General features: G+C 41.5%; 1 protein-coding gene across 4 annotated transcripts; it reads right to left on the bottom strand.

The window, feature by feature from the left end:
* Window positions 1-3,537: 3,537 nt before the first annotated feature.
* Window positions 3,538-13,671, bottom strand: LOC133896766 (kinesin-like protein KIN-4A). 4 transcript variants are annotated; one of them, XR_009905828.1, is made up of 26 exons: window positions 12,865-13,671; window positions 11,424-11,570; window positions 10,960-11,109; window positions 10,618-10,874; window positions 10,130-10,317; window positions 9,919-10,043; window positions 9,689-9,725; window positions 9,373-9,464; window positions 9,121-9,231; window positions 8,930-9,040; window positions 8,612-8,705; window positions 8,335-8,453; window positions 7,658-7,753; window positions 7,441-7,548; window positions 7,246-7,362; window positions 7,052-7,132; window positions 6,718-6,789; window positions 6,343-6,436; window positions 6,218-6,249; window positions 6,040-6,137; window positions 5,844-5,939; window positions 5,409-5,630; window positions 4,862-5,018; window positions 4,461-4,616; window positions 4,055-4,355; window positions 3,538-3,824 (listed from the first exon to the last, which is right to left on the bottom strand). XR_009905828.1 is itself a non-coding variant. In XM_062337380.1 (25 exons), the coding sequence occupies exons 1-25, from the start codon at window positions 12,985-12,987 to the stop codon at window positions 4,128-4,130; spliced, it is 3,111 nt and encodes a 1,036-aa protein (XP_062193364.1). In that variant the 5' UTR covers window positions 12,988-13,671; the 3' UTR covers window positions 3,538-4,127. The 4 variants fall into 4 exon arrangements, 3 of the variants coding, with proteins under 3 accessions (XP_062193364.1, XP_062193365.1, XP_062193366.1); XM_062337380.1 differs by having other exon boundaries at window positions 3,538-4,355; XM_062337381.1 differs by having other exon boundaries at window positions 3,538-4,355; window positions 8,335-8,447.
* Between the last annotated feature and the right edge of the window lie 11,586 nt (window positions 13,672-25,257).

Here is a 25,257-nt window from a genome sequence, read left to right as displayed (position 1 = left end):
GCCCAACCCGGAAGTTCCAACGTCAACCCAAAACTTAGGAGTTAATTCAAAAGTTGCTAACCGAGGACCCCCATCCGGAGGTTCACCTAGAAGTTCAATAACCAGGAAGTTCCAAGTTCAACCCGGAACTTCCAGATTCTATCAAAATTTCCCAACTTGTTTAGATCGTAGAGTTCATTAATCTTTCACGTGTCTTGTACTTTCAATTTGTTGTTATGCATCTTGTAGCATACATCTTTGCACCCCATTCATGCTCATCACATTGCATGTGTTCATCTTTAGTGAACGAAGAACCAGAATGTGACATGGGCGTGATCGAGGGCGGTTCAAAATTCTGTGAATGTTGCACAGGTAGCATCAGGCAGGCGCTAGAGCAGCAGGGAAAGCATATAAGCATATTCTACCCACTACTTTGGATCATTTGTGTCTAATTTGATAAGTTATGCTATATGTGTATGTGCATGAATAGTGAGTCGATATTGGGAATTGTGGGTAGAACCTATGTTGTTGAATTGATCTTACCTTGGTTATTTGATGTTTCCTATCCTTGTAACCTAGGTTTAACTATTTGGTTGTCTAACTTCAAAGGTTAACCGAATGCTTAGCAATGCATATATCATCAGTAGAAGTCGAGCGATGTATTCAACCACTGTTTGCGAGCTTGGGGCTTATTTACTTGTTCACAAAGGAATTGATAATGATGTTGGGATGTATGAGTTGTGAGGATGATGCGAGATGTGGGCGGTGCTAGGGGTAGGTCAGGAGAGGAGCCCGGATGCCATAGACCGCATGCATCAAATAAGTATCGTTCGTCGGTGTCGTTGGCTTTAGTACTTTCTATACTAACCACATATCCATTTATGAGAAGGATGAGCCAAATACCTTATATAGTTGTGAGCCTTTGGCTTGCATTGCACATCTTGGGTGTTGTGGGCATAATAGACTTGTAGAGATATCTAGTTTGCTCTAGAAGTAGTTCTAGATGACCCCGCACCTAGAGGCACCTGTTCGAATGGTTAGGGATTATTTGGGAAAGGTTATCACGAGTACCCCTTGTGTGGACTTTAGCAGGTCGTACAAGCCAAATGGTCCTTGTGTCGTGTGGGTAAAAGAGTACCCCTGCAGGGTGTAAAAATAATTTGAATTATTACGCTCTTGGTTATGAGCATACTTCTGTCCATCCACATCGGTCGTAGAGTCACGAATGTGGAATGATGTGGTACTGTATGTTGGGATGTGGTTGAGATGGTTCTATTCATAGATATGTTTGATATGGTTCTGTTCACAGATATATTTATGATGGTTCCATTACAGATATTTATGATGTTCATTCTTACAGGATAGGAGGGATATATGTGTATGGCTAAGTATAGATGCTCATGTTACTGTGTCCAAATTTGATTTCCTTATGAATTTACTTAACCATGTGGCTGTCTCCTTCCTAACATCCAAATGCATGATCCTTAGAGTTGGGTTATTTATATGTATTTATTATGAATTAAGTATTGTGAGTACCTTCATACTCACGCTGCTTTTTCAGGTGCTACTGACGCGAAGGAGGTAGTGTTCGGCTACTTCACGCTCGCCAAGATAGTGCTAACTACTTGGATTGCGTTATTTTAGGTGGAGCCTAAGGGCATACGGCTCCACCTATCTTTTATTGTTGATATATTTTTTTTTTCTGCTACGTAGTTTCTCTTTTGGCTAGGTGATGATCTAGTTTATTGTTCTCCTAGCTCTCTTTTGTTGCAAATTGTTAGAAATTGTTAATACTCAGAGACTTGTAATATATTTTCAATTACTCGCACTTCATTAAGCTTTGTTGTGATGATGGATGTTGAAAAGATGTGTGTTCCGATCTTGGGCACAAAACATATACCAGGACTACCGGAATGTTATTCTAGTTAATTATTGCAGTCGTGATTATGAAAATGATCAACTTAATAATTAATTAAAATACTATTTAGATGGTTCGTAACAATTACCCTTCCCTCCTATTTTTTTGGTGTGTGATTTCTTTTTATCCAATCGCCTTCTGAATTCCTACTCTCAAAATATTTTTGTGTCATCAATCTTTACCTCTTTATTAGTATTTATTTAACATTTCTCCATTTATATTTTCTTTTTCTTTATTGCATATTATTTTCTCATTTGTTCAGTCATTTAATCTTTTTCCTTACTGTTTATTATTTTCCTTTACAATTTCCATTTTTAATTAATTAATTTAGAAATCACCAATAAAGACTCTGGAAAAAGACCAAACACCTAACTAGACAAATGAAAACAACAAGCACACTAAGGAAAACTTGAGGAAATTAAATCTAAGCCAAATTTTTATTTGATTTATTTTACTTATTTCTCCACACGATTAAATTCTAGAAAAAATGAAATTTGGGTTGTTACAATGGATAACTTGCAAATTCCCCACGCCAACAAGCTGGACACAATGCCAATCTACCTCTCAATGGTGGGCATCCCGTCAAGGGCAGTCTGCAGCCTTGTGATTTTGGTTGCATAGGAGATTTGAAAAGAAGAAACGCAAGAGTTTTCCGATGGTGAGGCTCACCAACAGCCACCTTAATGACAAAAATAAAGGACGAGGCAAGAGCATGGTGCCGGGAGCAAACACAAATTCTACCAGGAATTTAGGCTTTTTAGCCGTGTGATTTATTTCCATCGGGGTTTTCGATTTTTTCTTTGGCCTCGACTGCCTCCTTCAATTTTTGCTCACCTATTACTCCCTCAGCTAAAAATGCTTTATGTTTTTTATTTTATACTGTCTTCAATGTGTATCTTTGATCACTATTTCTCTGCTATAATATATTTATAAAATATAATAAATTTGTTAGTTACGAAACATTTTTTAAGTCAAATCTATATATGATTTTCATGTTTCCAAGCCGAATATTTTAAAAGTTATTGATAATTAAAGTTTTAAAAGTTTAACCGGATCTTGTCGAAAACATCAAAGCATTTTTGACCGGAGGGAGTAATACATAGCCAACAAGTCTCGTGCTGGTTTCGTTCAAAAACCTAGCTCAAGACCATTACTTGCTGCAAGTCAATTTTGTAATCATATTCCTGTTGCTCATTGTATAATACTCAATATTAGCAACACGGTTTAACATAAAAATGCTAAAGATAAAAATCCACCACTTATCTAAAACCCATGACCATTTTTTTTTTTTTTTTTTTTTTCATCCTACATCTGATTGATTGGCTGAATATTATTCCCAAGAATGCACTTGTACTTGACAAGCATTGCTTATTGAAGAATAAAAACATGGAGGGTGTCTGCAAACTAAATGACGAAATATTCTTCCAAGACTATGATGAGCTCATGCACACATGAATAGCGAACAATTATATGTCCCTGTTGGACGAGTCATGAGCAACTTATTGGCATATATATGTTGCCAGAAACAGAACTGTTGCTCTGATTGCTGGAATTTTAAGTATCTTGACAACGGTCTTCAGAGCCATTTCAGAAACACACTGCTCATGAAAGAGTGGATTGATATATGGCGAACAAGCTAGCAAGCTACACAACAGAAAGAGTGGATTGATATATGGCGAACAAGTTGCTGTATTACATCAAAATACTCCTAACAAACCAAACCAATGTCATTTGACTTCTCATCTTTAGTATCAACAACAAAAGAAGAGAGAAAAACACCACTCAAACACAAAAAACATTCAACTTTCAGTCATCCTTCATGCAAGTCTATAGCAGGATAGCGCCAGAAAGACTTTACAAGGCTCCTTCCTTTGACAGATTTCTTTATGAAGAACACCAACTATTAACATCTCACCGTCAGTGAAGGCTGAAAACATTAAGCATTCTGCTCAGTATTTGCATGGAAGAATGCCACCCATTCACTCACACACTCACCCACGCACTAATTTTTTTCTCTACGTTGACTTCTCATTTTATACGCACAAGAAATTTACATCCAAACACAAGAGTCACCCTATCAACATCCACTTGTCGATCCCGTGGCTAAGTAAAAACAAGCACAAAGGAGATCTCATGAAGTCTTAGTTGCATTGTTACCTTGTGCAGGTAGTTAGCTGTGTAGGTTTGCAAACCGTGTCAGTCCGGGTTTAGACAAAAAGAAAAGTCTGTTTCACATCACTCTATGAGGTTTATGGGGAAGAAGCTGAGGTCTGGGCCTAGCCCTCGAGATCGTCTCATCACTGTGCCGGATCATCTCAGACAATTTCCAGGGCTTCTGCCACTTCCACTTGAACTGCAATAGCCACTGGTGATGGCTCCTTTTCCATCTCCAGAGCTTTCCTGATTGCCCTGCTATTGAAACCTTCTTCCGCAGAGACAACTGTGCTATAGGAACCATCTGCATTGAATATTATCAATGAAAATATTAGATAGTGAGAGACGACAACGATGATGATCAGGGAGAAAAGGAGATCATGCATATATATATATATATATATAGAACCTTAAGTTGCTCTTTGTTGAACGCAGAAATCCCTTTGCTGGGACTGTTTACAATTCCAGCAGAGTACTTCAGCTGCTTCTGCGCAGGAACAGCAACAGGGGATAGTGGTGTGTTGGGGTCATCAGCAGAGTGTTTCGCCGAGCCATTTCCACTTCTCTGTAAGTAGTGAACTTTTCTTAGTAACTTTGATGACATATGTTCAGTGTAAGGTTTATATCATATTATTAGGATTAAAGTGAGTCAGCGTTATATCAGTTTGCCCATCTACTGTATCCCATACTGGGCAATGTTTTTCCCCTCAAATCATACACATTGATTGCACGTTGACATTGGTTGAAATCATGTCATCAACCAATGATAACTAGAGTTTCTTTCATGTAAAATGCTGAGAGAAATCGCACCGGGGGTGTAGTGTCCATTGCGGCTGTCTGCTCTCGCTGCTTGAGCTGCTTCTCCATTTCCCTTCTGCGTGATTCACTGTGTCGAAGAATGCCCACAAGCTCTGTCATTTGTTCCTTCATTTCCTTGATATCCACTTCCTTCTCCCTTACTTGGCATCTGATTTGAACAAGTTAGAGAATTATCACTCATTGTTTCAAGGCAAAACATGAGGCATGGACGTGGATTTGAAAGAATCACTCCTTCAGGAAAAAAGATTGAGGCAGGGAGGGGAGGTTACTTTACATATTACCATATGTTCACCAAAAACAAATCAGTAAGCATCTCTCTTTTGTTAAAATATTTGTAACACTTTGAAGGAAAAAATAATGGAAGATTCTTTTTTCATCTATTTGTAACACTTCGAAAATATTCCAGGCACTGGATTTCATCTATTTCTTTTTTTAATGGAAGATTCTTTTAGTTCCAAGATTTACAGATTGAGAACATCAACAAGGATAGATCACGTCATAATATTAAATGAAGAAGCCAAAAGAAATAAAAGACAACCTTGCATCAGCAGCAACATTAAATATGTACTGCAGTAAGCTCTTTGCCTCCCCCATTGACCGCAATTGATTCCAACGACTACGTCCAGAGAAGGAACGCTCTCTTTCCTCAGCTTCTGAGAGTTGAGAAGCCATTGCAACAAGAGTATTTGAAGAGATTGTCACCATGCTCTCAAGTGATGCTATCCTAGCTTGTCTTGCGTTTGGTGACAAGGTATTTGTCCTGAGAAAGAAAATTGCAGCCAAATATACGTTAGTATTTAGATGCCCTAACTGTAAGTTCAGAAACAATATGTAGATTAAATTTGTTCAAATCACATTATGAGGACTAGATTCAACCTCTTGATAAGTGTAAGGGTGTAGTGTCTTTCTTATGTGAATTAATTACAAGCAAGGGATACCTCAAGTATGAAATAAAAAAGGAGATAACAATTACCTAGAATTTCTGTTCTTCCCTCTTTGGGGACTAGATGCACCAGCCATTATGTCTTCTTGTTTCAAAATGGCAAGCTCCTCACCAAGTGCAGCACGCCTTTAATGACCAATTTTTTTATTACTTTGTATGGAAAATACATTAAAAAGTTGTAAGCCCTAACATATTACATTTGACAACAAAAAGTAGAGTTACATACAATTGGCTTTGTTTTTCATATTCATTGCGCACTTCATGCACATGTACCATAACTTCAAGCTCTTGATCCAACCATTTTTGCAGCGATTTCTCACTCATCTGTGTTATATTAAGAATGCTTTTAGGGATATATTGTAAATAAACATAAGAAATTTTTGTTAGGTATGGATAGATCTTACGTGAGAGCCTGGAGAGGTACCATTCGTGCCAGCTATGTTTGGAGGGAAGGATAACAATGGAACTGTTAGATTCAAAATATTTAATTATACACAAACACAAAATGTCGTGATGCAGAGAAAGATACCTGAATTGTCACGGGCAGAAGATTTCCTAGCTTCCAGTATCTCTTTCAGCCTTTTGGTAGCCATGGCAGCCTCTTCAGTCTTCCTTTGCAAAACCTATGAAGAAAAGGGTACGGGCACCAGCAGTTAAAATAAAAGTAGGAAAATATTAAAATACGGAAGAAAGGTGTTTAGAAGGCGGCTATGTCAAAAGAAACAAGTACTGTAGAAAGTAAAGGCTCAGTAGTTTAAGCTTTAAGATACTCCTAAGTCCTACCAATAGTTTAGTTAGGATAATGCCTAAAATCTTAATTGGTGTTTCCTTTCATTTGATTTTTTACAAATTTCACAGAGCAGCATTTCTTTTCTCACAATTCGATTTTAGAAGAGAAACTGACCAATTTCTGCCGCTGATTAAGAGCTTGAAGCTTGTGGCGCTCATACTCATTCTTCCGTCCCTCCTTGCGCAACTGTATTTACAGAACAAAATGTGAGGATCCTGCTTCTCAAAATGATCTTTAGATCTCTAAAAAAATATCTATTAAAAGGTTTAGTACAACAGAAGCATTATTTTAAGTACTGGATATCAAATTAGCAGGAAATAAATACGAGCATGGATCTCCAAGTAGATATGGTCAAATTGGTTTTACCTGATGCTTGTGTTGATTGATTATACATTTTTTAAAAATCATTTTGCATTTAATTTCACTAACTACAATTGATTTTTCATACCTGAAGAAGTTCCTTTTCACGTGTAGCTTTCCATTGCCTGAACTGTTCTGCTTCCTGTTTGATTTTGTGTTGTAGTTGAACCTGATAACATAAACAATTGGATTAATGTAAATGAGATATTATTATCATCACTTAATAATGATGAAACAAGTGGTGCATCAAGATTATAGATGAGATGCGAAAGCGAAGGGAACCTTTTGTGTCTTTATAAACTGAATTTCTTCTTGCAGTTTCTTAGCAGCTTCGTCACTCTTTTGCTTTTCCTTCAAAAGCTGAACTTGGTTCTCCTGCTTTTTCTTGAGATCCAGAATCTGCAAGCCAGTGATTTTTGAGTAACAAGTGTCAAATAAGGTAAAATTTATTTAAATGCATTGTGAAGTGCTACTCACCTGTGCTTCAAGGGATTTTAGTTTCTGCAGTTGCGCATCTCGCAGTTTATGTGTCTGACCATCAGCACTTAGGCTTTCAACTTCAGCCAACAATCTGTCCCTCTCTTGCTGAAATTGTTAATAACTTCTTGTAAGATCATAAGTATTCATGTGCAAGGTCTAGCAACATGCAAATCCCTGATGATCTCATATGGTATGATAAAATAATATGACAGACCTGTACAGCTCTTTTCTCTTCTTCAAGCTCCATAAGTTTCTTTCCAAAGTGTTGCTTAAGGGCAACAGTATCACATCCATACATTTTCATCTCAGACTGCAGAGTATTTGATAAATTTAACGTAAGTATCTTGGAAAGCACAACAAATTAACTGCACTTTCGACTTACTAGAATAAAAATGGTACAATTTATGACCCTCAAAACTTGATGCATTTCAAAGTCAGCTTTGTGCAAATTTACAGAAAAACTGAAAAAAAAAATCTATTGTATGTACGAATGTAGTTTTTCTAGGTGAATATATTAGCATAACTTTTAGGTGAATACATTAGTGTAATTCGTCTTATTTTATTTACTTCTAAAAATTCATTTCCTGTTTTCTGTCTACAAAGTTTTGCTTTACTTGTCAGAGAGGACCCTACAAGTATAAGATACTAGGATCATTATACACTATGGTGGAACATGTTGAGGTAAACATAAGTCTCCCAGAAACAATGCTAAAAATATGTAGCAATAAGATGACCAAAGAACTTTTGACCTAATTTACATTGACTGTACATGTGCCATGCAGAAGTGAATAAATGTATCATCAAAGAATGGACATCTGCTTCTGTATTCATCATTTACAAGGCCAATACATGATGATCATAAACATAACTCTTATGTTAGATGTTCAATACCTCCTTTTGTTCTAGTCGTCTGTTTAATTCATTCAACTCTTTGCCCATGCTATCCTGCAGAATTGAGTGTTCCCATTCTTTAGCTACTTCATCTTCAATATCCTTAGGGTTGTCTGCATCTGGCAGGGAACATCAACGGATATTACAGGAATCAAATATAACTCCATGAAAAAACATGTAAATGTGGTGTCCTTATTCATGTTTAGAGTCATGGTGAAATGAAAGCAAAGCATCTGACTACCAAGACGAAGAAACTATAGAGGTGCTAAGAGATTACCTCTTATAGAGTCAATCATAGGGACATCAAATGGATCTGTACTTTGCAAGCTTCTTTTGAGCCCTTCACTTTTGCTAAAGCCATTTAAAGTTTTCTGAAACAGAGAGCAGAATTAGTTGTATAAATGGTCAAGCTCTCCTTTGAGACTTGAGAGCGATACTGTAGAAAAACAAATGTCTAGTAGGCTCCGTGTTGTGTCATTTCTCTTTTTTGTTTGTGATAAAACTTATCATGAAAGAGCAAGAATTGCAAGGTGTGTGTTTTTTTTAAAAAAAATGTTAAACATCCAAAAGCATGCACAAGGACTGAGTGGCATACTTGTATTTCAGGTTCACACGGATCAGCTTGAGAACGGTTGCGAATATCATATAGTTCGCGGCAAAGGTCTTCGTTTGTTTGTTCAAGCCATGAGATCCTTTCTCTGAGACCCTGAAAATTGAAGTATTGTTATTCTAATTCTTAGTGTGAGTGAATGCATTCTACAATTTAAGTTTGTCGAGGACATTTACCTGAACATTGTCCGAGCCGACACCTCCACGAGCTGAAACAAGCTCTGCTTGCAAGTATTCAATCTGTTGGCGCATCCTTTTCATCTCATCAGCAATAGGATTTCTGTTGACCTGAAAATTTCGGTGTAAACATAACACATCAGATATTGAATAAGAAGAAAATAACATCCTGGATAAGCAAACCAACTAAGAAAAAGAGCATAGATGCACGTCAGAAATGTTTCTGACAAGACAAAGAAGTAATGAACTCACAATTGGTTTATTCTGGATATTACGTGCCCGGTTAGCATATTTCAAGGTGTTCAATGTTTCTTCAGCGTTAATATCTGCTGGACTTATGCAGGCTGCAGGAGAAAAAGATAGATACAAGTCAGGTCAATGTAAGCTCAAGCAAGGCATTTAAGTCCTTTTTTTTAGTTAAATGAATAAATAGTTTATTGCGTCCCAAAGAAACTGACATTAAATATCACCCATTCTAGGACAGTTAATTTGTAACATCACTAAAAATCAGCATTATCAAATATATTCTAAGTATTATGAACGGAAAATTTAATACAAGATATATTACCTATCATTACCGTCTTGCTATTTCCACCTAGGGAGTCCTGTAATAGACACACAGTATATGATACAGGAGTAGTTAGTAATATGGAAGTCATTAACATACTAGGACTACAAAAATCAACTAAACTTTTTAGATGGAAAAAATTGAACTGCTAAAAAATGATTTCACGTGGCTATTTTCTGAACACCACTATGAAACCAGTAATATTTCTGCATAAGCGAGAAGAAATATACCTGCAGAAGACGAGTGAGTTTGCTGTCCCGATAAGGGACATGAGCACCTTCTTTCCTCTTTTTCTCATCTCCAAGAGCACTTATGACATTGCCAAGAGCGAGAAGTCCTCTGTTGATGTGAACACCTGATGGCACCAAGCATAAATTGCCTTTGTTTTGGAACTGAAATGGTTGCAGAATCAGGGTTTGTATAAACAAGAAACAAGCCTACCTTCCTTGAACCGAAGGCCATCTGACCCAGTTCTCTTAGCCCGTTCTGATCCAGCAAGATCTACTAAATGCAGTTTGGCACAGAGATAATCTTCATTCATCTCTTCAATAGGCATTCCATCTGAAGTCATGATGGGATCTGTTTTGCGCATCTGCTCCAATGTGATTGTGAAGATGGCATGGGAACGACTATTACATGCCGAAACCAAAGCATAAGGTTCCTTGAAAACAAGTTAAATATAGTAATGGACTATCAAATAGCCATTCTGACTGAATGTGCTCAAGCAGAACAAATTATTTAAAAGCAGAACAAATTATTTAAAAGCATCAATTTGACAAAGGAACATATAGGTAAACATAAAAAGCAATAATTTATACTTTCTCCTGCACCATTAAGAATTTTATGGTCTCAATAATGCTATTGATTATTAGTGGTTAACCTTGTTCCTTTTACAAATGGTAAAGAATGGATAGGATAACGCAGCTAACCTTGACTGGTTATTCATGTTGGTACTTCCGGTTGCGCGGCTTAGGGAACCTTGCTCAAGACACGCAGTCATTTCCTTCTGAGTACTGACATGCATTTCGGTCGATCCAGCTAGCGTTATGACCCCGTTTGACGCCTCTCGGATCTGCACAGGGGGTTTCCCTGGCACAGACATTTTTGCATGTCCATTGCCGTTCTCAACTCTGCCCACAGTAGCAGTAGCGGGATCAAGCAAATCCCTCACCTCTTCTTTTAAAATCTATATATCGAAAACAAACATGCAACAAAATCTCATAAGATAAGATTGGCATTTTTCATTCAACTAATTGGAACAATGCATGTACCTCAATGAATGAAACACGTAGTTGGAACTCCACTTGGCTCTTTAGGCTGTCAATCTTGTCGAACAGCGCAGCCATGGCTTGCGGGATGATCCCGATAGGCGATCCCTCCTTGCACGCGGTCCCCATGGTGTACGTCTTCCCCGACCCAGTCTGTACAAAATAATTAGCAAAAAAATCCTCCTCAACTCACAAGTCACAATCCTTGTTTGTTCCTGTAATCATCATGATTAGGTGCTAAATCCCTTGTACCCAATCCAAACAGGATCGAAATGATCATCATCATGGCACAAACAGCTGGAAAAAAGAAAAGAATTGCTGTTCCATCCCAGCACCACACCACTTGCTGACATGCGGTGCTGCTGGCTTTTGCCGTCTCCGCTAGGTCCCAACGTGGTGGTCCAAGCTTTTGGCTCTTTGGGCGCAGCAATGAAATGGCACATGGGAGCAAAATGATTGATGGCTACCTGGCCGTATGCGAGCACGGTGGCGTTGTAGCCCTGGAAGAGGCCCTCCACCAGCAGCGCCACGCACTCGTCGAACATCGCCGCCGACGGCGTGCTGGTGCTGCCGTAGACATGGTCGAAGGTGAAGGAGTGGCTGCCGATCTGGACCTGCGCAGTGCCAACAAACACAGGTCTCAGCAAGAAAATCCAATTGGTTGCTGCAGCCCACATCACCACATGTGGCGTATCATCATCATCATTGGAATGGGAGGGGAGGTAAGGAAAGAAAGTTACTTTTCATCTTCACCAAAAAATGCTTCAGCCAGAAATGCTCACAAAGATCAAGAAGAAAGGAATTGGCGAGGAACCCCAGAAAGAAAGGTAACAACGCTGGCAGCTGGAAGTGGAGAGTCTAGAAGAACAAAAACAACTATAAAACCTGAGCCAGATCTCAGGGTTAACCCTTCAATTTTGTGGCCAAAAAAATGTATTTTATAAAAAATGGTTGAAGAAAAGGAAACAAGCAAATGTTAGGGAGAAGTGGAGAGTTGAATCAACAGAACTGGACAAAAATCTGGGGCTGATAATTGCGTGATGCTGACAGGATTCCTGCCCAGATAAAGAAAAGCATGAACATCACCAAGATTGGACGCAAGCTCACACCACAAATGGCCCTGCCAATAAAATTTTCTCTTGGGGAGAGAGAAACAGGAGTCCCTAGACTCATTTAATGAGCAAAAGAAAAAAGAAGAAAAGGGGAAGAAAAAGAAAGAAGTAGTCATCTCTATCATATTCATAGCCAGGGACCTAAAATAGGGGAAGCAACCTAGATTCCTCCTGAATTTCACAAGCAGTGAAGCAAATCATTGGAAGATCTTGATGTCCAAGAACGGGAGAAATGCACTCAGTTGATTGCATTTCATCAAGAACCTATCAACTGTCATCGAAGAAACCCACGTATCATTGACACAGGTGATTTTACGTATCATTAACACACAACATAGGGTAACATTTCATCGAAGCACCTATCGATTAGAGTGCATTTCGGTAATTTTCCCCTAGAATAGGTTGGAGGAGAGATGGTCAGTTGATCTCTTCCCTGCCCAGCTATTCTTGACTAAACAGAGAGATGAAAAACAGAGTCACCGGTACAACAAAAATTGTGGAAAAATCCTCTGAATCGGCAGACAGTGTCAGCCTGTCTATGAAAACTGTACTAAAAAAGGAAAATATTAGGACAGTCATATTTCAGAATTGAGTCAATCCAGAGTCTACATTGAGTAATGCATACCAGAAAAAAATATAATAAAGGCAGGAAGAAAAAGGCCAAAAATACCCCAAGAAACCCCCTTGAAACAAACAATAATTTCCAGTCCAAAAGGGAAGAAACTTGAGTGAGGAAGGAAAGAATAATGCCATCTCAGAAGCCAGAGAGCACAGAATTGGGGTGGGTCTTCTTTACCTGCGGCTTGCCGGGCACGACGGCGACGCAGTCCTTACATCCCTGCAGCTTCTCGTCGCCGATGAGCGGCCGGACATGGACCGCCACCTTGACGCAGCAATCCTCGCCGTGCTCCATTGTCATCTTAGCCACCGACCATACAACAACAACAACTAGCAAGCACTCTCTCTCTCTCTCTTTCTATCAAGCTTCAATGGAAGCAGCACCAATAGCAGGGAGGGCAATAAGACAAGGGAGGAGAAAGAAGGAGGAGGAGTGAAGCAAGGATTAAAGAAGATGAAGATGGGGGGTGAAAGAAAAGGAGGATAGCGAGTGGTGAGTAACAGCAGCCAATACTATCCTTTTGATCGATCACTGCTCTTCCTCATCCTCCTGCCACACCATCATATTTTCTTGGGTTGCACTGCAATCCCTCTCTCTCTCTGTCGCCGTGCAGTGCAGTGGATGTGCAGTGCAGGGGAGGGGAGGGGAGGTTGGAGAGGGAGATGGGCTCGGGTAGATGGAGATGGAGATGGATTCAGGTGGAGATGTTGGTGTGGTGAATGAAGAAAACTTCACCCTCACTTGTGCAACTGCAACCACTTCCACCAGCAGCACCGCTTTTCGCTCATCCAACTGCAACTGTGTGCCTACAAATGCTGCTGCTCCTACTCCAAAGATGCTCCTATTCCAGTCTTGGATCTAATTGGGCTACCTTGCCTCTCTTTCCTGATGTTCTTGGGAGGGGGCTTGAGGAGGTGGGTGGAAATGGAGGGAGGGAGAGGACTCTTGTGTAGGTGGGTGCGGGGTGCCCCCGTCTTTTATTTATCTATTTATTTCTCCTCCTTTTGGGTGAATGGTGAGTGCAGGGATTAATGTTTGCAGCTGCAGCCTGGATTGTTACCGCTGTCGACTGCAACAAGGACATGGCATCTTCTTGGTTGTTAGTACCAGTTGCGATTGACTGCCCTTCTCTCTCTCTCTCTCTCCCTCGTGTAATTTGTGCTGAATTATCTTACAGTTTCTCTCTGTAATTGCTCTACTCAAAGTGTCTTTGCTCTGTAATCTTATACTTCCGTAGATGTAGCATGGGCCTGGCGTATAATTAATTATCATTTTTTAATTTGGATATCAAAATCTTCTTCTAGATGTAACATAATTGTTCCCAGAATGTCTCTCCTTCCTCTTCTTGTACAGTTGAACTGGAACACGATCCCTACGGTGCTTATTAATTTTGCCTTCATTATTTAGTTTTATTGATCGGATTTTCTCTTACCTGTTAATAATCGCAAGTGCCCGTCAGTCAGGACAAGGGTAAGATATAACTAGGGAAAACTAGACAAGCTGAAAACATCGTGTACTGTTTTAAGCTGAAAACAAGGACATGGCATACTATAACGTTTCTCAGCGTGTACTGTTTGACTATATACTGTTTGAATATGGTCATTTGTGTTAGGTAGACTATTTGAATAGCAAGTCATTTGCCATTTAAAGTTAAACCTATGGTTTTCAAAATTATTCTTCATTCAGTAAAAAAAAATTTATTCCCATTCGTAAAATATTCTTTTGTATTTAACTTGCCATCAATGTAGTCAAAAGTTTGACAACTACTGTTCAGAGTGAACTTGCACAATAGTATGATGTCCCGTAATTATTGAAATTTCTTTTTAATTCGCTATTTTAGCATGGTACAATTTATGATCCTACCCAAATTCGTATATTAGGACAAACCAAAAAACATATAGTAAATATATTTTTGTTTATAAATTCAATTGTTGTGTTCCAAAATTATTTTATTTACTAAACATATGCATTTTTATATAATTTCCCATGTAACTCAAAACAACTAAAATCCTTGCCTCGCTTCATTTCCTTTTTTTTTACATTTCATCACATCATTTCTAAGGCCATTTGCGTTCTAAGTTTAAACTATTTTTCAGATTGAATTTGCGCGATGCAATTTGGTCCAATAATAATTTTAAGTTTGTGTTTCGATTCGAAATTCTGTGGGCTATAATTTATAATCCTATTTGAGTTGAAGCCTTATGTAAATGGAAATCATATGTCCATATTATTGTCCCTAACTCTTATTTGTGCAACATAGATTCCATGTGCAGACAACATTACCAAATTGTCACACCCTCTTACACAAAGGAATTATAAGTATGTGATTCCACAAAGTATCATAGTTCCGAATATGAAAGCATTTTTTTAAAAGAAATAATTCCACCGTAATCTAACTATGAGAACTGTTGAATCTATCGTTGCCTTTTTATACAGTTTAAGGGTGCTAAAAGCCATTTTGACCGAGGATTGATAATCACCGAAGTACATAAGAAATTGTGGGTAAACATTTATTAAATTGTTAATCTATTGATCTTACCATTTATTGCATGTTGACCTACATTTAAATTATGGGAGAGTTTGTCTGTTGTATTATATACGGGTGATATGTACAACTCTTATAGATAGCAACTATCTATGTTATTGGAGATGCTAAGGGTGCTAAAAGCTATTTCGACGGAGGATTGACAACCTTTAAAGTTACACAAGAAATTAGAGGCAAACATTCATTAAATCATTAGCACGAGCTGTTAGATCCAAGGATCTTTGTTTTATGTAACTTTTTCCTTGAATTGCGAAGAAACACTCATCCCTCTTAACTTTGCCCTCCTTAGCTTCACTTCCACCTCTCTCCCCCACCAATCTATCATGCATCATCAGTCACCAAAACAGAAAACACAGAGCAACTATGTGACAACAAATATTTTGGTTATTGAGGGCACATCTCAATAAAAACTAATTTGGTTATTGCAAGATGGAGATGTATGTTCTGGAGCATGGATGAAGAGTAAACTGCAAGACCCTGGCATTAACATGGCTAAGCTACATCATGGGACAGCTGAAACAACAACACTCAGAAGTTGAGGCGTCAATTCAATTGTGCATTACCATATATTCCTTCTGTTCAAAAATAGTATGCGTATTTCTTTTAAACTCGATCTTCGAAATTGAATTTTGACTAAAGTTCTCACAAAATATATCATTTGTAGCTACAAAATCTATACAGTGTGAAATCATTTTGAATTGTAAACTTAATTATATAATTTTTATACACTAGATATTTTTATAATTTAATTAAATATTAATCAAAATACATAAAGTTTGACTTTTGAAAAAATACATCTACTATTTCTAAACGGAGGGAGTACTATACAGACGTGGTGGGTTTAAAGTTAAACAGATCACATTTGGTCCATATATGCATGGGAGAGTTAATTCTTTACATGACTGATGCTAACTCTTTACCTCTCTTAATAGCGACTTAATGCGTCGCTTATGCAAAGCAGGTGATTCCCCCCGATCTCACGCATCATATTATCATATTGTTTGTAAAAAAGTGCTCAGCCAGTCCCTTTCATATCGAGATGGAGCTGGTGGTTAGCCAGTCCCGTGTGGCTTTTCTTCGGGTTTCTTTTGCTATATAAAATCTTCTTTTTGCAGTAAAGTCATATATTACAAGGGCAAATTTCTTGGTGAGATTTTGTTGTGAACTGCCTAAAGCTAGTTAGCTGTACCAGGATACAGCAGTAGTATGGGCTAGCTGACCGACCTCTCTGCTTCTTTTGTTAACTCTTATTTTCTGTTGTTGCTTTGTTATATGGTTTTTTAATGAACCTAGTCATAGACGTTACTTGGAATGCACATGGGTGGAGGACCACATTATGCTAGCTTGTGAATTTATCAATCAAAAAGGGGCATCGTGTGTAGTTTGCACATGGAATTTCTTGGATCGTAAGGTTTTATGTGAGTAGTTTCTGGTTTACATATGTTACACTAGGAACCCACTTTTTTTATTGATGATAGTTTTAAGGTCAAAAATAAATATCTGTACTATTCCGAGTTCCGAACATGTGTATGTCTGTCAATGCGCATACTATGATAGAAAAATCTAACAGTACTATATTTTTTCTTATTCTTTCAAGTTTTTGAATGACAAGTGTGGAGACTCAATCAAACTACACTAGGTTTAATTGAATAGTTGTTAATCTACTTAAGTTGAGAGCTAACGTACACCCGCCAAAAGGCATAGCATATGGTAAACATCAACTAATGTGATAACTCAATGCACCATTCAACTGAAACGAAGGCAATTATGACAGTCTTGATTTGTGTGTTTTGATAATTTTCAGAATAGTCATTATCCAACACATATCTCTACCAACATGTACATTATAACATCACGATTAGACAAGAGTTCCAGTGATTACAAGTTGATAAATAAACAAGAGAGAAGTCCATATATTTCCATGAGTTCCATGAGCTCTTGAATTACAAAAGGGATAATAAATTAACAAGTGACAAGGTATTATCTAGTGTAGTTTTACATAAATCGTAGGGGAATAACATTTAAAAATAAACCAAAGACCGGTGGCACTATTTGCTCACAAGACAACCAACCAGGGTTAGTAGTAGTATAACAACTATTCAACACCATACCACTTTCAGTGGGGCACAAGTAGCCGACACCTAAACTTTACTTGCAAAACAATCAACAAAACATGGTGAATACAAAGGTACTTGCAAGACTTACTTATATGGGTATATATATTTTTTATTTCAAGGATAATGCATTTGGATGAATAGTAAGGGATAGGTCATAAGGTTTACTTGGATTATGTGAAAGACAATTTAACGACATAAACATATGAGCACCTAACATAAGTTATCACTCAGGTTATCCTAGCATGATCATAAGAACATAGCCATAGACAACATATAAATACGATTATCTCAACAAAGACCATAACCGAATCATCTCACCTTCTCCCACAAATAACCACCATTCCTCAAATAAATAAGACTCTACGGTGGCGTCTAATGAGCATAAAGTTTGCTCATAATTGAGAGCGTGGCAATTCGAATTGATTTTACACCCTGCGGTGGTATATTTACCCACATGACACAAGGTCACCCTCCATACAACTTGTCGGTTTCAAGCGATGATTCACGTGACAATTGTTTATGTACCCACCTCGAACCTTTGTTCTCATGCCCGAGTATGTGGAGGACAACTAGGTCTACTCCAAGAGCAATCTTAGGTGCCTCTTATAAGCCAGCTCGCTCACATCATGTGTGCATGAGTCAAATGAATGCAGTGACTTATGATACTTGGCTCATCCTTTCTCTATTTGATATGTGGTAGTATGGAAAAGTGCTTAAGACAACAACATCAACAAACGGTGCTTAAACGATGCAACATTATTTTCATCATGAATAGTAATTAAGTCCTATAGCTCATGAACGATGGAACGTTCTACAACTCAACTTCTACTGGTGAAGCATTGCTAAGCATATCGCATTATTTTAAGTTGGACATTAGCATGTGACACCTATATTATAAGGATGGAGATCGTCAATAATCAAGATAGGGACAAATGCAACAAGATAGGTGCTACTCAATTTTTGACATCAACTCGCTAAACATGCATATATAACACGTAGCAATATCTAGCAAAATTGACCAACAATTCACCAAATATAGGAGAAATAAACATAGATACTTGTCTTGGTGTTCAACTTCACAATCAAGATCAACCACGAGTTTCACCTCAAGAAAACTAGTCACTCTCCGGTTCGCCAGTCACTAAAAGAATAAAAATGCATCGCAATAAGCATGATGAAATGCTATAAAGTATGATTTATGATGCATGATCATGAACAAAATGCAATGCGACATGTCATGAAACCATTTGCAAACGAATGCTTGATTGACCTGGTTTGAAGAGATTTAAACATCACATTGGATAAACTAAGCTCACTAGGTTCTGAGTATCTTACGGTCAGATCGGGTGGGGTGACGGTTAAACTGTGGGGGTTTGGTGTAGATGTTAGAGATCTTATTTAAGAAGTTCATTATCTTCTTCTCTTTAATCTCCTTCTTGAGTTGCTTGCATTGGAATGACTTGTGGCCTTCTTGATGACACTTGAAACATGTCATTGTGGATCCCTTCGCAAGCTTGTTCACCATGTTATCACAGTTATCTTAAGGAGGTTGGACATGATTCTTGCCCTTCAATATTGCCAAGTCCTTCTTCAGCTTCTCTACTTCTTGCTTGAGCTAATCATGGAGACTGCTGCTAAAGCCACCCTCTTGACCAAAAAGAAAAACCTTGAAGGTATATCTCTAACTGAGTTTAATTCCTTTGTTGTTCTTAATTCTTTAGAATTGATATCTCGATCTATTGGAATGGGCATAGACATTTCTATGAATGACATGGAAAAATTTGATATGATTAAGGATTTGGAGGTGGCAAGAAATAATCTGAAGGTCGGGAATGATAATGGTTAGCAAGACACATCTGTTAGTGAACAATAGAACATGAATACTCTCCCCTTTGAGGAGCAGTTAGCCCTTCTTTTGGATTCAAATGAATCTGACAGGGACGGTTTCCAACTTGTTTCAGCAAGAAAAAGAAGAGGAAACACAAAAACTTGGAAAATGTTAAAATAAGCTCTTGTTCCAGAAGTGTTGAAAACCAACCTCTTGATGGTGAAAACACTTCTGAAGGAGAAGCCACTAAGATTTGCTCTGGATGGAACCTTAGAAAAAGGCCAGTTAATAGACCAAAATATAAATAATGATTGGTATAATTTGGAATTGTAGAGGGGTCTCTAAAAAAGGAATGGGAACCTTCTTGAGAGAGTTGATACAAGAACAACATGCTGATTTCATTGGGTTACAAGAAACCATGAGGAAAAGCTTTGGGGAAAATTTCTTTAGAAAAATTGATGCTACAAAATCATATACATGGCACTGGCTGCCTTCCTCTGGTAGGTCTGGTGGCATATTATGCGGCATTAATCTAGACAGATTTGATGTTGAATCCTTCTCTTCTGGAAAGTTTCACTGTCTTGCTACTGTGATTGAAAAAAAATCTAACATGAAATGGGCGATGGCCATAGTGTATGGCCCTGCTCAGGAAGAGGGTAAAGAACAATTCTTGCTTGAACTGCCTGCCATTTGTCAAAAAATAAATAAACTTTCTCTGCTAATGGGAGGAGACTTCAATATACTTAGATTCAGTTTAGAGAAGAATAAAAAGTTTCAAGGAAGAAGATTTAGTGATATATTTAATGCCATTATAAACACCTATGAACTCAGAGAACTGTGAATGTCTGGTGGTAAATATACTTGGAGTAATAACAGAGCTAACCCAATCATGAAAAAATTGGACAGAGTATATATGACTAAAAACTGGGAACAAATGTTTCCTCTAACTACCCTTAAAAAAATCCCAGATACACTTCTGATCATAATCCCCTTGAGTTGAGCACTGGTGAGGAGCCAAACAGAAAACCAAAACCTTTTTGTTTCGAACTATCTTGGCTCTCCCACCCTAAGTTCAGAACTAAAATTGTTGAAACCTGGAGTAAACCAATTACAGTCAAATCTAGTTTGGAAGTGTGGGAAATAAAAGAGAAAAGAGTTAAAAAAAACTTTTGAAAGGATGGGGAGAAAATATTAGAGGAGAAACCAGAAGAAAAAAGAAAATTTTCAATGTTTATAGATAGGACGAACAAAGAAGAAAGTTTTTTGACCCAAAGGTGCTTTCACGAAAGCCGGTCTCCGGGGAAGAACTGCTTACTCTTGAGAATCTAGAGGAAGAAGATCTCTTAAATGAGTCCGAACTAAGAAGAAAGTGTGAAATCCAAACTGAGCTGATGCATATGTTGGAGGAGGAAGAAAGTTACTGGAATAAAAGGTCAAATTCTAAGTGGCTTCTAAATGGGGACAATAATACTGAATTTTTCCATAGAGTTGCAAATGGTAGAAAAAGGAAGAATACTATATTCTACCTCCAACAGGATGATAAGATTATTGAGGGTGATGAGGATCTCTTCCTACATTCTATTGAATACTATGAACATCTTTTTGGCCCTGGGGATAAGCCATTGTTCCATTTTGATGCTAACTGTTGGAGTAGGGATGAAAAAAACAATGAGGAGGTTAATGCTGAACTAACTAGACCCTTTCACAGTTGAAGAGGTTAAAAATGTTGTTTTCTCTATGCGAAAAAATACTGCTCCATGCCCAGACCATGTGCCTATTGAATTTTACCAACAATGCTGGGACATTGTGGAGATTGAGATGATGAATATGTTTCGTGACTTCTATGATCAGAAGCTAGATATTTGTAGATTATATTATGGGATTATTACCTTTCTGCCCAAGCTGAAAGAGGCCAATAGAATATAACAATACATACATATATGCCTCCTAAATGTCAGCTACAGAATTTTTACTAAGGTTTTGACTCTGAGGCTAGAAAAACACATGTATAATCTGATAGACCATTGCCAAAATGCCTTTATAAAGGATAGAAACATCATGGAGGGGACAATGTATCTACATGAAACCCTGCATGACACTAGGATCAAGAAGAGGAGTGGTCTAGTGTTGAAGCTTGACTTTGAAAAAGCATACGATAAAGTAAATTGGGAATTTCTTTTCAAATGCCTTGAGCAGAGAGGGTTTAATGAGAAATGGTGCTATTGGGTGAAAGCTGTGGTAACCCAGGGCACCCTCAGTGTGAAAGTAAATGGAAAAATTGGACCTTATTTTCAGAGCAAAAATGGTGTGAGGCATGGTGACCCTTTGTCCCCCTTCCTTTTTAATATTGTTGCTGACACTATTGCCAAAATGGTTGCTATGGCCAAACAAAATCAACTTATTAGAGGATTGATTCCTAACTATGTTTGTCGGAGGATTAACTCCTATCGCAGGGATCCCGAGAGACCCCTTTTTAGAGATTCGGCCGGGGGGATGATTCTGAATAAGTTCGTCGCAGAGATGAATGAGAGTAAATGCAACGGCCGGTGGATGGGGGTGATGATCTAGTGCAAAGAGGAGTAAATGCACCAAAAATTTAGACAGGTTCGGGCCGCGTGGAGGCGTAATACCCTACTCCTGTATGGATGTAATGACTGTCCTGAGGAAGTCCCTCAAGGATGTTGCTGGTTACAAGAATATTTGTCTAACAAAGAGCTTGAGAATCCTTGTTCTTGGGCGGGGACTGTGGTTCGGTTCTTGGTGCTTCTATGTTCGATGCTTGCGGTCTCTTGCCCTATTGCTTGTTTGCTCGTCGGGTTGTTCGATTTCTATCTTGGATCGATCTAAGAGCCTCTTTTCTCTTCTGTGCTGCCGGCTCTTTTAAGCACTCGCCGGCTGCGACATGCCCCAAACGGGAAGGAGGGGGGCACAAGTTCCAAGACACCATGACTGGGAAAGGCGTCATCATTTCTTCTGGATGAAGTGACCGGGGGGTGGAAAACGCGGCGCACGCCCGATCACCCGTCACCATAAATGCCCTGGCAACGGGCACCATAGAGGGGGCCCACCGGGTAGCCACAGAGCAACCCGGTGTGCCCGCCCTGTCTTGTTCCTCTGCCACGGCAGGGCGGCAGGCGGAACGCCTTGATCCTGGCGACGTTATCCCGAGACACACCGGATGATACGGGACGGGACCCGTGCAATTAATGGCCCCACGCCTCTCTGCCAAAGCATGGCAGGAACTGACACTGCGGCGGGAGCAGTTGGGGATGTCAGGCCACGCACGCTCATTAAATGCGGCCTCGGACCTCTGACTGATTGACACCTCATCGGCGGGCCCCTCGGGGGCCTTTCTGGGTTGTCTGGGCACCGAGTGCTCAGGGGTACTGTTCACCTCCCCGAGCACTCTCTCCCGAGAATGCCTATCCTTGCCCTTGGGGTACCGGGTGCTCGGGGGCACTGTTTACCTTCCCGAGCACTCTCTCCCGAGCACTCTTGCACGAACCTTCGGGGAACCGAGTGCTCGGGGGCTGCCACGTGCAACCCCAAGCACTCTCTCCCGAGCACTTTTGCACGGATCTTTCGGGGAACCGAGAGCTCGGGGGCTGCCACGTGCAGCCCTGAGCACTCTCTCCCGAGCACTTTCACACTGACCCTTGGGGAACCGAGCGCTCGGGGGCTGCCGCACGCAGCCCCCGAGCACTCTCTCCCGGAACTTAGCTCTTCTGATCGTCGAGGGACTAGGGTGCTCGGGGGTGACCGGGCACTTCCCCGCGCACTTTCTTCCCAGAACTTAGACTTTAAGGATCATCGGAGAACCGGGGTGCTTGGGAACCAGTGACTGTGGCTCTAAGCACCTTCTCCCGGGACTTGAACTTTCCTCACCCCGCAGGAGGGACCTCGCGGGATGGCGACACGTGGCGGATGGCCGGCCTGGCCTCGGGACTCAGGGACCCCCGGTTCCTGATACACCGACAGTAGCCCCCGGTCCCATGGGCAGGCGATGGCACGGAGACTGCGGATGGGCCCTTCGTCGCGAATGAGGCCGAGGCTGGCGCGGACGCCACATGGCAAGCTTTCAAGAGGTGGCCCTTTAGATCTGGGCCTCTGGTATGGCCCAACGGGGAGACGAGTGGACGCGCGTCCACACAACTCCAGAAGGGCATGACAACGGGACGGGCAGCACGCGCGGCTGCCGTGCAGATCGAGGAAAATACGCCTAGCAGCCGCTGACACCGCACGACCAGCGGGAGATTCGCCTGGCAGTTGCGTCGACCGAGGAAATCGTCCCGCCAAGTGCACCGTTGGCAGGGGACGTTTGAATTCTTTGAGATATAAGAGGGGGAGGGGATCGATCCGCCCCCCTCTTTACGCCATCTTGCGATCTTGCTCTCGTTTTCTTCACGCTCCTGAGCCCCTAGACCCCCTTAGGCGATCAGAGTGCTTCTCTTTCTTCCTCTCCACCACCCAGACAACCTCCCCCTCCGACGAGATGCCGAGAGCCGGAGGAAGCCGCCGCGACAGGACTCCGGACAACGTGCTGCCGGAGTCTCGCTTGAAGAATGAGGAGGCGGCGGAGAAAGTCAGGAAGCTGCTGGTCCCCAAGGGCCAGCAGGGGGCCTCGGTGGTGACGCCGGTGAACTTCTCGCCGGCGACGACCATCCCCGGGCGCATCTTCTTATTTACGTCCTTCATGGCGGCGGGACTGGCGCTGTCGTTCTTGACATTCTTCCTCCAAGTCCTTGACACCTACGGCGTGCAGTTGGTGCATTTGAGCGCCAACTCCGTCATCGTGCTGGCGGTGTTCGTGCATCTGTGCGAGATGTTCGTGGGAGTGGCGCCTTCAGTGACGCTTCTTTGACATTTTTTCGTCCTGCGACTGGTCAGGAAGAAGAGGGGGTACTCCACGGCGGACGTCGCGGGGTGCTGTAATCTTCGGCTGCGAGATGGCATGAGGGAGCGGTACATCCCCCAGGTGCTGCGAAGCAAGTGGGAGGAGTGGCGGCGGGACTGGTTCTTCGTCGACGTCGACCCCCATGACCGTCTTGCCCTACCGAAAGTGGCGGCGGAGCCCCAGAAGTCGACATGGGAGGCGCCGCCGCCGGAGGACGTGAGGTTGGAGCCGGTGTTCGAGCGCATCAGATTCCTGCGTGACACCGGGCTGACCTCGGTGATGGTGGTGGTGGACTTCCTGCACAGCTGCCTGGCGCCCCTGCGGGAGCGGGCCCGGCCGTGCTGGCTCTACACCGGGCCCGAAGACATCACCCGGACCCAAATCGGCGCAAGCTGGGACCTAGGCCCAGCGGAGATGAGCGGCATGATCCGGGTGGTGACCGGTGTGGAGGACATGAGCCGGGCGGAGCTCTCGTGGTCGAAAATGGCGCTCTGCGCCAACCCTGAGCGCACAACGATCCAGGCAAGGCTATCGGAGTTCGACGCCCAGGGGCTCGTCAACCGACCGAGGAGCCAGAGCCCCGAGGCCCCCGAGCTCCCCGAGCTGGATGAGGCGGCCAGTGAGGGGCCCGCGAGCAGCCCGGTGCGGACCGATGGCCCGGGCGCCACCAGCGGCGAGCCGCAGGCTAGCGGTGGGGCCGCTGCGGGTAGCAGCCGTCGTACAGAAGGAGGAGGCACCACCGACGATGGAGCGGTGGTGGCGCCAGAGGACCGGGGGAAGCACCCCTGGCTCTACATTCCCGTGCCGGAGTCCCCACCGTCGCCATCGGCAGTGGCGGCGTTCCCGGTGCTGGAGCCGCGCCTCATTCGGATGGGGCCCGATCCGGCGCCCGGAGAACGCGCGGCGGCCCCGTCAAGCCCCTGGCGGAAGAGAAGAAGGGAGGACTCTGGGCCGGCATTGTCGGGCCCGGAGTTCAGACTCCCGGTGGCCAAATGGCAGTACCGGGGGACTACGACCGCGTAAGTCTCATTCTTCGTTCTTTCTTGGTTACGCTTCGCTCGAACTAAGCTTTGGTTTTGATCTTCATCTGTCTCCTACAGGCCACCCACGGGCGCCGCTGAGGTTGAAGGAGCACCGGCGCCGGCGCCAGCACCCGAGCCAAGCCGGCCGGTGGAGCCGAGGCAGG

This window comes from Phragmites australis, chromosome 17 (genome assembly GCF_958298935.1).
Source record: "Phragmites australis chromosome 17, lpPhrAust1.1, whole genome shotgun sequence".
Lineage (NCBI taxonomy): Eukaryota > Viridiplantae > Streptophyta > Magnoliopsida > Poales > Poaceae > Phragmites > Phragmites australis.
Note: the sequence above shows the minus strand (reverse complement) of the source record. Positions and strands in the feature narration are given on the sequence as shown.

Coding starts and splice junctions, on each gene's coding strand:
- LOC133896766 (XM_062337380.1), bottom strand. CDS start 12,987: ATGACAATGGAGCACGGCGAGGATTGCTGCGTCAAGGTGGCGGTCCAT. Junction 9,465..9,688: donor TAGCAAGACGGTAATGATAG/GTAATATATCTT, acceptor TTTCTCCTGCAG/CCTGCATAAGTCCAGCAGAT. Junction 6,138..6,217: donor GTACCTCTCCAGGCTCTCAC/GTAAGATCTATC, acceptor AATATAACACAG/ATGAGTGAGAAATCGCTGCA.